Below are 13,854 nucleotides of genomic sequence, written 5' to 3'. Positions count from 1 at the left end.
GAATGTCTAAAGTAAAAAAGCCATCAAGTCAGCCTTCTGGGTTTCTACATCCATAAAATGTGCTTTGAATTTAAATCAGAAGCTGCTCATCTCAACTTTTATGGTCTATAACTGACTGGTTAGTGATTTGTAACAAGTAAACAAGACAAAACCAGTGAAATACCCAAGTTCACAACAAGCTTCTAATGTAAATATCCGTAGGAAGGAATTTATGCTGGCAGTATTGCTAAGACACCAAAATTGTATTCTCAGTTTTATCTCTCAACATTTGTCTTAAAACTGATGACTCAGAGGTAACTGCCATATATTCCCTACTACAAAAATAAATAAATACCCTTTATTTTCTTTTGAAGTTTACATGCCACAAGGAAAGAGGGACTAAATCCTGACCTACTATTTTATTATAAATTAAAAGTACATTCATTCTTCACAGAGGCCCAGCCAGAAGTCATTTCAGGTTCAGAAAGGAAAAATAATGTCACTCCAGGATTCCCCAGCAGCGTTAATATGTTTATTCAAACAAGTCTGTCCAGCTGTCAGCCACACAGCCCAAGTGAGGGCTTTCTCAGCGTGTTAATTTTCTCAGGTTACAAAGGAGAACATTCTACATCAAAAAGGGGGCTTGTTCTATCACATTGGACTTTCTGTCTTTACCCTTTCCTATATACAACATTTATGTAGGTCTTGTTTTCTTTCTAAGTCGAAAACTGAACCGAACTCAGCTGACTGGCTAGTTGAGACTAACTACAGCTTGGAGATTAAAAACTACATGCAGTGTTTTCTAGCTGCTAGAAAATTTCCCTTCTGACACTCTCACTCAATCTTGGACAGAAGTGAAGCCTTCACTTCAAAAGACTGAAGAACAACAGATTCAGCCAAAGAGCTTTTTGCCCTCACAGCTCTCACACAGTGTTCTCGGCATGAAACCACAACATCTGATCAGCAAAAAATGAACACACTGAGCACCAAAATCTGTGCTTCAAAATCTGAAGTTAATACTTCACTGCTTTTAGGGAATCATAAATAAAAGCTGAGTACCAGGGTTTCAAGCTCTCCTCTTTACTGAACTTTGCTACTTTGGCTGAAAGTTTTCTTGTACTTCTCCAAGAATCTCTTTGGCAGGGAGGGGAGGAGGTCAGAGGTAACTGTCTGAACGTGGGATCAGTAGGTTCCATCACAGGCACTCTGCATTTTTTATTCCAACCTGGTTGTAAAGCATTTGAAAGCTTTTATGTGAATATATTTCTTTTCAATGAAAACTTCTGCTCTGCAGGGAGTTGGACTGATCAGGAGCTTCTCAAGGCGTTACTATGTCTCTGAACACAAAGGACTTCAGCCCTAGCAGTCCTGCTCGGGCAGTGATTGAGTGTGTAAGGGTTTAAAACAATCTCTTTCTTCAGCTTCACAACTGTACTTTCTAATACAAATATTTCAATGTTCTTTATTTGGAACAAATCCAAAACTGGTAAAACACTTCAACTTGCTGACAAGGTAATACTGAAAGGTTGTCCTCCCTTAGCTCTCTGGAGCTGGCCTTAACACCTCTTACTGCATGAGAAAGGTCTTAGTCATGGACCATTGCCATCTGCTTGGCAAAGAGCCTGGGCATCCTCCAAGTTACCTTACTCAGGCATCCTAAACTCCTTGTCATCAGAGTGAGAAGCACTTTCCTTCAGCATTCCCCAGCCCCACTGACAACTTCAGCTAGTGCAGTCTCTGTAGTCAATCAGAGAACTACCATCACAGAGCTGGGCTGGCACAGAAACCTCCAGGTGGATGTTTTCTTCTTTGGAGCAAAGAATTGTGGAAAGAAAATCTGGTTTATAAAATTTTCTTCTCTGAAAAGTGGAGGGGTGGTTTTGGTTTTGTTTTTTTTTTTTTACTTATGTTGAAAGTGACATGTATGTCAAAAGACAAATGTAAAGATCACTTTAGCTTCAAGACAGCAAGAACAAGACTTTTGCTCCTGCTGTACCAGGGTCGGTTGCCAAAAGGTAGCAAGAAGCATCACACAGTACAAGAGGAAATAGTTCTTTATATTTATTTCCCCGATATTCTTTTCTGGGTGAAACCTACTCATGGAATAGCAAAAAAAGTCATCACTACTGGTCAGGTATCTCAGAAGTCAGCACAGGGGAAAAAAACCCCACCACTTTTTACAGATAGAGACAAAAGAACAGAGTGCTTCTGTCCATGCAAGCTTTGGCTAATGCTCTGTGAATGTTTGAAATTTTTACCCATCGTTGTTCTCTCATTTCAGATTTCTACTGCTCATTTCTGTCTTCTTAGAGAAAGGACTTCTATTTCTATAAATTTGCAGGCAGGCCATAATTTTAAATCAGCAGTAAAATAATTCAATAATCTCTTGCAAATGAAGGATCTTCTGAGTTTATAGAGGTTAATTTATTATTATCACTTACTCATAATTCATTATTATGAGCGGTTACAGGTATAATGTCATAGTGCACGTTCATTTCTTCTCTTGCTACAAATGCCATAGGGATTTCAGCAGCCAGCTCTTTGAGTCCTCCTTGGCTCTACATTTGATAGGGAGCCAATAATCTGACTGTTCTCTTGTGCAGACTCTGTTTGGAAATGGCACACAAATACTTCTCCTGAACATCTCTCAAAATGTCACTTTTACCTGATCTAAAGAAGCAGATTTTAATTAACTGTGTGTGGAAAAGTTCTATTGTGTATGAAATTTTTACATTTACCATATTAACTGCACTTTGTGGACACCATTGCCTGTTAACTAATTTCTGCAGCTCTAGACCAGGTGTTGAATAACTCCAATGTCTCCCTGCAGTGTAGGCAGCCAATACGTTTCATAACGTAGTTATAATTTTATACAGAGTTTATTACAATAGAATCTGAGTCCCAGCTGAGCACTATTCTTTCATCTCAACACCACAGAGTACACCAGAGTAATCTGAAAGAGCACACATCTAGTGGGGGCTCTGGAAGCAGCCCAGCTGCTGCTGCCTGCAAGGGGGGTGCAGAGCACTGAAGGCTCGCAGGAGCAGAGGACATGGCAGGAAGATGTGGCAGGGGAGGGTGAGGTTGGCCATGAGGAAAAGGTTCTTGAGGCAGAGGGTGGTGGAGCACTGGAACAGGCTCCCCAGGGAGGTGCTCATGGCACCAAGCCTGACAAGATCCCAGCAGCATTTGGCCAAGGCCCTCAGGTACATGGTGTGGATGTTGGGATTGTCCTGTGCAGGGACAGGAGTTGGACTCCATGATCCTGGTGGGTCCCTTCCCACTCACCACATGCTATGATTCTCTGATCAGGCCCTTCTGGGCTGTCCAGAAGCACAACACCAAAGACAGATGAGTAAGAACTGGTGAGTCCAGTGGCATTGCCAGCATGTGAATTTACACCTTCAAAGTTCTCCAGGCCCATGTTAATTCCTAGAGTTTAATTAATTCCAGGTACAATTACACAAGCTACCATCATATCTGTACTTGCAGATAACAGTTTTCAGTTCTGTTTTTCCCTTTTATGTATCTCAACATTATACATCTCGACTCCATACATGGGAAATAACCTTTGCTTTGAAGACTTTGGAGTTGGTTCTTCAACTCCAACTGGAATTGCACACTTTTATCTTTTCAATATTTCAAACCTTTATGATTCTATTAAAGCTTTACTGACACAAAGACCCACAGAAAGCAGCTGTTCCTCTCTTTAAGTACACAAAATTATCATATTTGGGTAGCATCAAACACGCTTACTCTATTTCTACCAGAGACTAGAGGGATTGCACCCAAGGGTAGGTCTGCTAAGTAATTACTGATAAAAATTCAGGTTCTAAACACCTGCTCTAAAAATTTTTTGTTTACTTTAGCTTTTTGCTGCTTTACTCGTGTGTTTTTAAATAATATATATATCTGGTTCCCTTTAAAAATATATATTATTTAATTTACCAGATTATTTATTAATTTCTGGTATATATCCTAAGTGATATCTTGAATGGTGCATTTTAAATATAAACTCATACTTATTTTTTCATTATTATACTCTTTATAGTTGTGCAGTGTTGGAAAAATATCTATTGTTATTCAAAATGTGCAACTGGTGAGAATGAAACTAATATCTTGCTCCCTCCTCTCCTTGTGCTCCACAAAAGGTGCTAGCAAGGTTTGTGGTTTCATAAGATCTATTTAAATAATGACTAAAGTCACCATGCTTTTTTTGTCATTGTTGTTTTAGTTTTTGGGGAATTTTTTTAACATTTTCTATACTTTCACTACCAATAGGACAACCAGTAGAATGAGCTACATCACTAGTTTCTTGCCTGAATTAAGTCAAATTCACAAATTCCCACCTCATCCCCAGTTCACACCACGAAATGGCTGCCCAGAGAGGGTGTGGAGTCTCCATCTCTGGAGGTGTTCAAAACCCACTTGGACACGATCCTGTACAACCTGCTGTAGGGAACCTGCTGTAGCAGGAGATTGGATGAGATAATCTCCAGAGAACTTCCCACCCCCACCACTCTGTGAAATACAGAATAAATGCACTGACTGCAGTGGTATTCCCAAGGATCAGCTGAGATCAGGATTGAGTCTACTTTGTCTCATCTTTTCTCCTGAAGAATTTCCATCTCCTCTCTAGAAACTCCTAAAAGCTTTGGAAATCTGGAAAAAACCCCACTATTAAAGCATTGTGTTCAAACTTTCAAGTATCAAAAGAGGGAGAAAAAGAATAGCAGTTCACCATGGATACTATTGATTGAAACCATTTAAATACCATCTGAAATGTCACTGACATTTACAGCTACTTTTCTTTTTTTTAAAAAAAAAAGAGGAAGAAATTACACATGTTGACAAGTAAATAACAGGAGATTGCTGATCTTGGCAGCTGTCATCTAGACAAGCCAATAAATTATTCATATCAGCTTGTTTTATTGTCTTGCCCCTCACAAATGGCACAGCGCAGGTCAAAACAGGGAGATGTTCAGAAATAATGAGTTGTGTTATCAGGAGTTTTCCAGTGGAACGGACGGGTCCAAGGAAGGTCTCCATCCTGCCTGGCATCAGCTGCAGAGGAGCAGGACCTTTCAGAGCCTCACTCACTGCCAAGCACTCAATGGAGTAGAAACCACAACGACACTTGGTACTACACCTCGATCTAGGGAGAAACATCTTCCTCCCTATGGCCACATCCTCAGGACAGACACAGCAGTCACATCTCCGTGCATTTTACAACCCTTTATACCAGCCAGTGTCACAGAGCAACAGGAAATAGAGGGAAAAAATAACCCACGTGAAGTCTGTGTGGTAAAAAAAGCATAAAGGAAAAACATCTATTTTTAAGTCTGCTTAAATATCACCAAGACTAACAAGACCACCAAAGAGGACTTAGAATGATAAACCATGACCTGCTGAAACCAAACCCTTGCAAGATATTGCTTATTATATTTCTATTACCAATACCGAATGCTTTGCTGACAATATATTGATCTTCAGTCAGGCTTTTGAGAAATTTATTGCATCATTTCATTAAAATTACACAAGTTAAGGTAATGGAGTATTATATTATTCTCTGAAAAGCCAGAAGATTTCCCTGCTTATAAGGAAATATAGATCAGCTGTGGCAAGTAGTGAAATCATACTTTATAAGTATTTTAGCATTTGAAGTCTTACCACTACATGAAATATAGGTAATTTTTCTTCTTTAAGATCAATAAAAGGTCTGTTTTCAAAATGACTTCATATTGATTGAAGGGTCAGAAATGCCCCAGGTATTGATTGTCTGCATATAATCACATTTTGCTCAGTAAGTTAACCTCGTCTACAAGTGAAATGAAAAGAGATCCACTATATCACTTAAGCAAAATATTTTCATTGTATTTGAAAAATTGCTTCCATCAGTCATCGCTGTCTCACTGACAATATTTTTTTTCCCCTTTTCTTTTTCTTTTTTTTTTTTTTAACCTCAGGAAGTAGATTTGCATAGAGTGAACAGCCAGGACAAGCTTGGCCTTACTGTATGTTACAGAACGGATGATGAAGATGACATGGGTATTTATGTGAGCGAGGTAAGATTGAGCTGATTTCCATAAAGAACAATTTGTCTTTTAAACTGCAGTGGTGGGTATTAAGACATTTGTACCATGCTTGAAAAACAGCCAGAATGCAATAATTTGAATAAATCTAGTTATTTTTCCTGTTCTCCAAAATGAGTTAAATCCCACATCCATTGAAGTCAAACTTCATTCTATTAACATGCAGCGTTAATTTTTCCCCTAAAACAGTCTCAAAGTTCAATTTCAGATTACATTTTCAAAGTATTTTAAATATACTCTCCCTTTAATTTTTGTCCCAAATTATTCCAGAAACAATATAAATGGAAAAGTAAAAAAAAAAAAAAAACAAACAAAAAAAAACCCTCACACATTTTTTATTTTCAAAGGTTTGGGCCCATTTGTCTCTCTTTGCTCCCTTTCATTAAATCAGTAGCATTTTATACATAATCTTTTTATCATGCAGATCCATTTCAAATTAGTAGTAGCGGTTTGGGGAAAGAAACTCATAACTGAATCTAAAATCTTCCGTTAAAATGCATCACTTAGGATATAATTCTTCCTGTTCTATATGCAAAAAAACCTGGTTCTAATCAGAGCACTGCATTGTAAAGCAAAATGTTAAATTACGAGGTAACTCAGCATCATACAAACACGATCAACCTACATTCTCTGAAGACACATCTCATCTCAGGAAGAAATGTTTTGGGTTTGAGTTGATCATTTTAATTTGCATTTCACTTTGACACAAGCAAGGAACAGCTCTGTAATCGCTCAGCAAGACGTAACAACCACAGATACAGAAGCAATGACAGACACAGTATCACTCATACTACCAATACTGGGTCTAAACCAGGAGCAAACACTGAGCTCTCCAACCTCCAAGGCACTCACAGTTCTCTTATTTCCTAGATTGATCCCAACAGTATTGCTGCAAAAGACGGTCGGCTCCGAGAAGGGGATCGTATTATCCAGGTACATGTGTCAGTGGCTGAAAGCCTGCTAACACACTCTGATCTGCTGCAGTATCTCTATTTCAGTATAATTTTTACAAACCATTCCCTTCAGACCGGTATTCCTGTGCTTCTTTTTAACTTTCTGAGGATATTTCCCTCTCCTCTGCCATATCTCGCTCAGATTTTGATAGTCCTGGCCAGGCAGAGCCCTAGATTGGCCCTACTCTGCAGGCTAAGCGTTTTGTCAGCAGATGTCATCTGCTTCCAGCACATACCCTGATACAACTTCCACTTTTAAGTCTTTCTTCTATAACAGAAACCCTCTATTTTGGCCCAAGAAATGATTTCTCTTTGCAGAATCTCTCTGGGCAGCCCTGTTTATTCACAGGGACGTTAGTACTTGCTCAGCAGGCTGAACGCTCAGTGCTGTGTGCCAGAATCAGTCCTCTTCCAGGTGCCACAGTCCTACATCACAGAGGATTTGTCACACAGACACTAACATGAGCAGAGGTCCACATCCCATCCAGTCTCCAGGAGCAGCATCCACAGCCTCCCCTGTCCCACACAGGGATGTTCCTGATCCTTTCCACACAAGCTGATGTTACGATTTAGCTCCTGCCCAGCTCTCCTTTCTAGTTTGTCCTTGTAACAAGGCTCTGCACACACACATGTGCCTCTGCACATCACACACAGAGGTGTGGAACAGCTTCACACGTCCAAACCAACACACCTGCCCAACGCTTACCTGAACAACACGGCTGGAGATGTGAACAGGGACTGTGCCTGTCCAGCCATGCAGTTCTGTAGAGCTCATCTCAGCAGCTTTCAAGTATCCCTATGAAAGGATTTCATTCTGTTGCTCTTTTTCTTTAAAGATCAATGGCATAGAGGTACAGAACCGAGAAGAAGCTGTGGCACTTCTCACCAGTGAAGAGAGCAAGAATATCTCCTTACTTGTTGCAAGACCAGAAATTCAGGTACCATAGCAACAACAAAAAACCCCTCTCGAGTCTTAATTAAAAGAGTTGCTGTTTTGTAGAAAGCAATTAGCATCTTTTGAAGAATTTTAATCTACCTGAATCTAGCAAATCTACCTAAAACCTATTACACAGTTTGACTGGACATATATATGATCTAAAATAATGAAATTCAGCAGTGACAGTGCTTACATATATATATTTATATTAAACTTCCATTTATAAGATACTCAGGGATTTATATATGCTGCAATGCTATCACAAACATCAGTGTGGGGTATTATGGATGATTTCAAGCCTCAGCTTTGAAGAACATACTGAACTCTAATTCCTATAGCTATTGATTACTCATTCATTCAAACACTTATTATTTAGCCCTTTATACACCATCTCTTAATGCAGTTAAACACTGTCAAGGAGCTTCCTCAGCTGTAACAAAAGGTTGAACCAGATCCCTTTGTAGAGCAGGGATTAGCACAACAAAGTTGTTGAACAAACAGCCGTGAGCACTATTGTTTGATCTGTCTCTGCTCCTCCTGCTGTGAGAGCAACCCTTGCCAAAGCACCTGGAGACACAGGGTCAGGCTTGTGACTGTGCTGTTAGCCTGGATGTTTCTGATCTTTCCCGTGGGGATAATTGAGGCTGGGAGTGAAGAAAAGTCTTACAGACCCCTAACCAGTATTTTTCCCTCTGGCCCTTGATGCTGCCTCGAAAGAGTTGTGTCCAGACTTTGGGCTTGGGAGTGTTTTTACACATCCTAATCAAGTCGTGCACAAACCACAACAGCCCCAACTCTTAGAATTATTTCCATGGATGAAAAGGCTGGTTTTGTTTCATATATAAAGGGCTGTCAAAGATAAAACCATGCTGCTGGAGATGGAGGCAGCTAGGGGAGGTAGAACAGTCACTGCCACACTTAGCACAGGGAGGTGTGTGCTCCTTCCCAGGACACAGCAGCACCGTCACAGGAAGGAATCTCCTAAGATTTCCCAATCACTTTCCACAAAGAAGGAACATAATTTATGTCAGTCTTCATTCTTTTGACAACATTTGGTTTGTTTTTCCTTCCCTTTTCACATAGCTGGATGAAGGATGGATGGATGATGACAGAAATGATTTTCTGGATGACTTGCACATGGACATGTTGGAGGAACAGCACCACCAGGCAATGCAATTTACTGCCAGCATGCTTCAGCAGGTACCGTTGTTCTGTTGTGCAGTGGTGTCAAAGCTTCACACTGCACTCAATATTCCAATATTGAGCTTGAGTGGATACACTTAGTGTCTCGAATGACGATCAAGGCAAAGGACTTTCTGTAAAATCAAGATATTACATTACTATCTACAAACTTCATCTGGGGGGACCAAAATGTTTTCAAATGTTACCTTTTTTATTTTGCCCCTTACAATAACATGATCACAGCTGTAAAAGTCCTCTGTTCTGGCTGTGGTCACTGAAAGAGACACAAGCTAGGTGTGTGGAAGATATAGCAGGCAGAGAGCTAACCTGTGAAGTTTGTTGTTTGGTATGTATGCACATCCTGAAAACAGCCTGCCTCCCAAAACCTTAAAATCCAAATGAAGAACTCAGGCAAAGGGTTGAAATAAGTTCTAATGTGGGGAGAAAGGCAAATAAAAAGGTTTTGCAAAGCAAAGATTATGCAGGGCCACAGATTTGAGCCTGTACTCCCTGTTGTTCTGCCATGATTAATGCAACCGTACAAGTTCATGAATAGTTTTGCAATTTTTGTCTAGAGTTTTTTCCAGTTTTTTCACTGAAAAGCAGACCTGAGGTTCTGAAAAGGACATCCACAGCACGCTGTGTTTTCAGTCACCAGTTCTCTGAGTTCTTAATAATATTCTTTCCATAAAAATAAAAGACAAAGATGCAGAAAGTGTAACAAGTGACTAAGATTAAGAAAATTATTAAAAAATAAGCAGCCTGAAATATTGTATGTCCTTGCAATAATTCTTCTTTCTGTCTTTTAATTTTTGTTGTTAGAAAAAGCATGAGGAGGATGGAGGTACCACAGATACAGCCACGATTTTATCTAACCAGCACGAGAAGGACAGTGGCGTGGGGCGCACAGACGACAGCACTCGCAACGATGAGAGCTCCGAGCAGGAAAACAACGTGGATGATCACACCACCACCTCCTCCAACACTTTAGGGAGCCAGAAGAAGCTGACCTACAGTCATGACACCCTGGGAAGCGGCGATATGCAGTTCAGCAACGAATCATTTATCTCGGCCGACTGCACGGACGTCGATTTCCTTGGCATCCCCGTAGACGAATGCGAACGATTCCGGGAACTGCTGGAACTGAAGTGCCAGGTGAAGTCTGCCAACCCTTACAGTCTGTATTATCATAACAGCACGCTGGACATCAGCAAAAGCGACCAAGAAAGTGTTGACAGAGAGCTGGAGATGCTGAACGAGGAGCTGCGCAATATCGAGCTAGAATGCCTGAATATTGTCAGAGCTCATAAAATGCAGCAGCTGAAGGATCAGTACCGGGAGCCCTGGATGCTGCACAACAGCGGGTTCCGCAACTACAACACGAGCATCGACGTCCGCAGGCACGAGCTCTCAGACATTACGGAGCTGCCCGAGAAGTCTGACAAGGATAGCTCGAGCGCCTATAACACAGGCGAGAGCTGCCGAAGCACACCACTCACACTGGAGATTTCCCCTGACAACTCCCTGCGCAGAACTGCAGAAGGTGTTAACTGTCAAGGTAACGAGGGGGCAGTGGCATATAACGTCTCCCAAAAGAATTTATTTCCTAGCTCAGAAAGTCATGAGTCCAGCAGTGGTAAATGCCATGCCTCTGCTAAAGATCCCGACCTTGGCAAGCAGCTGGAAAGCAAGGAGAGAAAAGCCAGCGATGGAAGCAAAAGCCCTACTCATGGTCAAAAACCTTCTGGCTCCTACATCTCCCCATACCATCACTCTCCATACAAGCACGCTCATATTCCTGCCCACGCACAGCACTATCAGAGCTACATGCAGCTGATCCAGCAGAAATCCGCGGTGGAGTACGCACAGAGCCAGATGAGTCTGGTCAGTATGTGCAAAGACTTTAACTCGAGCCAGAGCGAACCCAGGATGGAGTGGAAAGTCAAGGTCAGAAGCGATGGGACCCGCTACATCACCAAGAGGCCGGTCAGGGACAGGCTGCTGAGAGAACGTGCCATAAAGATTAAGGAGGAGCGCAGTGGGATGACTACCGATGATGATGCCATAAGTGAGATGAAGATGGGCCGTTACTGGGGCATTTCGGAAGCAGCATTTAGTGAAAGCGAAGGAGCAGAGGAGGCGGCGTGAGTTTATGATGCAGAGCAGGTTAGATTGTTTAAAGGAACAGCAAGGTGCAGAAGAAAAGAGAGAGGTGAATATCATTGAACTGAGCCACAAAAAAATGATGAAGAAGAGAAATAAAAAAATATTTGACAATTGGATGACAATCCAAGAACTGCTAACCCACGGGACAAAGTCACCGGACGGCACACGGGTGTACAATTCCTTCCTGTCAGTGACTACTGTGTAACCGCCCGTGCTAAGTTATGTACATAAACACTACCATTGGGTAGGAATCGATGCCTCGTTCAATGTGGCAAGAGTTTTGTATATAAGATACAGTCAGCGAGTTTATAGTTCAAATACTGAACTCTACAACTGGTGGGTGCCAGGATCTCCATTATAAAGTGGAGAGGAAGCTTGCCCATCTCCTTCAAAGGCAATATTAGCAGTGCTTTTTGGAATACTGATTGTACTTTTTTACTTGTTACCTTTTACATGAAGTGTTTAAATATCAGAAATGTATTAACCATACTTACACAGGTAATTTGCTTAAACTATATTCATATTAAAAGGTACCCGTGCTTTTCTTTACCTAAAAAAATGCAAAAAACCCACAAGAGCAACTGCACATACGGTTTGTTTTTTTTTGTGAAACCATATTTTGTGTTATTATTTTGCTGTTGTTCACTTCTACACAAGAGTGCTGTTTATCCACATTTAGCTCAAGGTTTAAACTCAGAATTAGTCTCATTCTCTTGTAATATTTAACATTTATCAAACAGCAGTTTTTTTTAGAGTTATGATCAACATTTAAACATTTTTCTTTTTAAGGTTTCTGAAGTATATAAGTTTCATCTGAAAAGCCTGAAGCAAAGTACAGTATACTGCAGCTTTAAAGGATTTTAAAGCATGTTTGCAAATGTTGCAACCTCTTGAAAAAAAAAAATGTGCATGTACAGCTAATTTGTTTCTATAAGACAATTTGTGGAATTTGAAAAGCCCATGGTAGTAACTGTTTGCTTTATAGGTTTGAATGTATTGAACTATAAAAGCAGTTTCATGAAATCATCATTAGCTACAAACGTTAACAAGTAAAATGAAGTAAAATAAATTATTGTTTTATATTTCAAACTATTTTAAATTCTTTTGGCTCCCTTCTGGTTTCACCACGTAGAGAACTCTTGCCTCAAGCGTAGCTCCTGTGCTGCGGGACAGCCTACCAGAGTCAAACCCAGGGGGTACATCAGTGCTCTGACTTTGGGGGGAACTTGGATTGAGGTTTCCTTGAGGGAAGGAGAGATGGAGGGAAGAGGCAAGGGAGCAGTAGGAAAATCAAGAGTAGAATCCAGCAATGCAATATCTTCAGCTCACAAGGCATTTAAGATGACCTGTAAGTGAGAAATAGGACTTCTGCTCTCCTGTTTTGCTTTGGTTTGTGGTTTCTTAGTGGTGTATATGAACTTCAATGGGGATTTGAATTAAAACCAGACAATATACAAATTAAAACATATAAATTAAAGCAAATATATAAATTAAAAGAGATGGTGAAAAAGACAAAAACAAAATATCAGAGGTATCTCCTTCTCTCATTTTCTATTTCTAACTAAGAATTCAGATATAAATTGGAATATTCTGCTGGATGAAGTAAAGTGGACTCATAATTAATAACTCCCAGGTTCCTGATCACCTTCCTCTTCCTTTTCTCTTGCCCCCCGCACCCTTCTATATTTTTGTTCTGGACTCTTCCATTATAACTATACAGAGCAAAAAATGATAAAAGTGAGAAGTTGGAAGGGGAGAAATTAGCAGCTTTTCAGTGCCTGTTTCGTCTTTTATCAAGAAGCAAACAACACATTTGTTCAGGGTTTTTTCTACTCCCTTTGTGTGTTAGCACTGAATTAGCATTGAATGTATGCCTACCATATTCCATGGTAAACTTACTGACCTGAAAATCCATCTTCAGCCCATGTAGATTGTCACTGCCCCTTCAAATCTGGCACTCATGTTCATAAGCCTCTGTAAATTTATCTTCAAGTGATATTTTCCTTTGGGATAAAGTGCTAGTCCTACTGGAGTCTATGAAAGATTTTTGTATTGACTTTGTTAGAGCCAGGATTTCACCTAACATACCACCAGCCATTATCACCATGAATAGTACAGCAGGAAAAAATACCTGATTTTCACAATACACTTCCTTCAACATAAGACACTTGCTATCTCTGTCTCAAATCTGCTTTACTCTGAGTTCATGGTCTGTTCATCCCAACTGCAGACACGAAAGCCAGAGCAAAATACTGCCTCTCCTCAGGTTCAGAAATACAGATGCACGGGCAGAGCTGTGATCAGCATGGAATCATAGTCCTCAAACCAGGCATGAAACGACGGTTAAAGCCATCTTTAGTCTGCCTGGAAATACCAGAGTAAGATCTGAAATGCTCTAATGAGGATGGATTGTCATCAGGGTGTTTTCCTCATAAAAATAGGCTCCTTTGGAAAAACTTTACAGGTAATGGTTCCTTCAGGCATCAGTTGTATAAATGCTGAGCATTGTAGGCACGTGGGTAACAGCAGAAACATATTTGGGAAT

General features: G+C 40.5%; 1 protein-coding gene across 1 annotated transcript in view; it reads left to right on the top strand.

The window, feature by feature from the left end:
• LOC104528682 (E3 ubiquitin-protein ligase PDZRN3-like) overlaps positions 1-12,398 on the top strand; it is a gene marked incomplete at its 5' end in the record, with an annotated part of 17,620 nt that extends 5,222 nt beyond the window's left edge. The window contains 6 exon segments of the mRNA XM_010172758.1: positions 5,946-6,044; positions 6,942-7,004; positions 7,861-7,962; positions 9,045-9,161; positions 9,966-11,239; positions 11,241-12,398. Coding sequence (XP_010171060.1) covers positions 5,946-6,044; positions 6,942-7,004; positions 7,861-7,962; positions 9,045-9,161; positions 9,966-11,239; positions 11,241-11,514 — 1,929 coding nt within the window.
• Positions 12,399-13,854: the final 1,456 nt, after the last annotated feature.

This window comes from Antrostomus carolinensis, unplaced genomic scaffold (assembly GCF_000700745.2).
Source record: "Antrostomus carolinensis isolate BGI_N321 unplaced genomic scaffold, ASM70074v2 scaffold26137, whole genome shotgun sequence".
NCBI classification, from domain to species: domain Eukaryota; kingdom Metazoa; phylum Chordata; class Aves; order Caprimulgiformes; family Caprimulgidae; genus Antrostomus; species Antrostomus carolinensis.
This window is presented reverse-complemented; position numbering and strand designations above follow the sequence as displayed.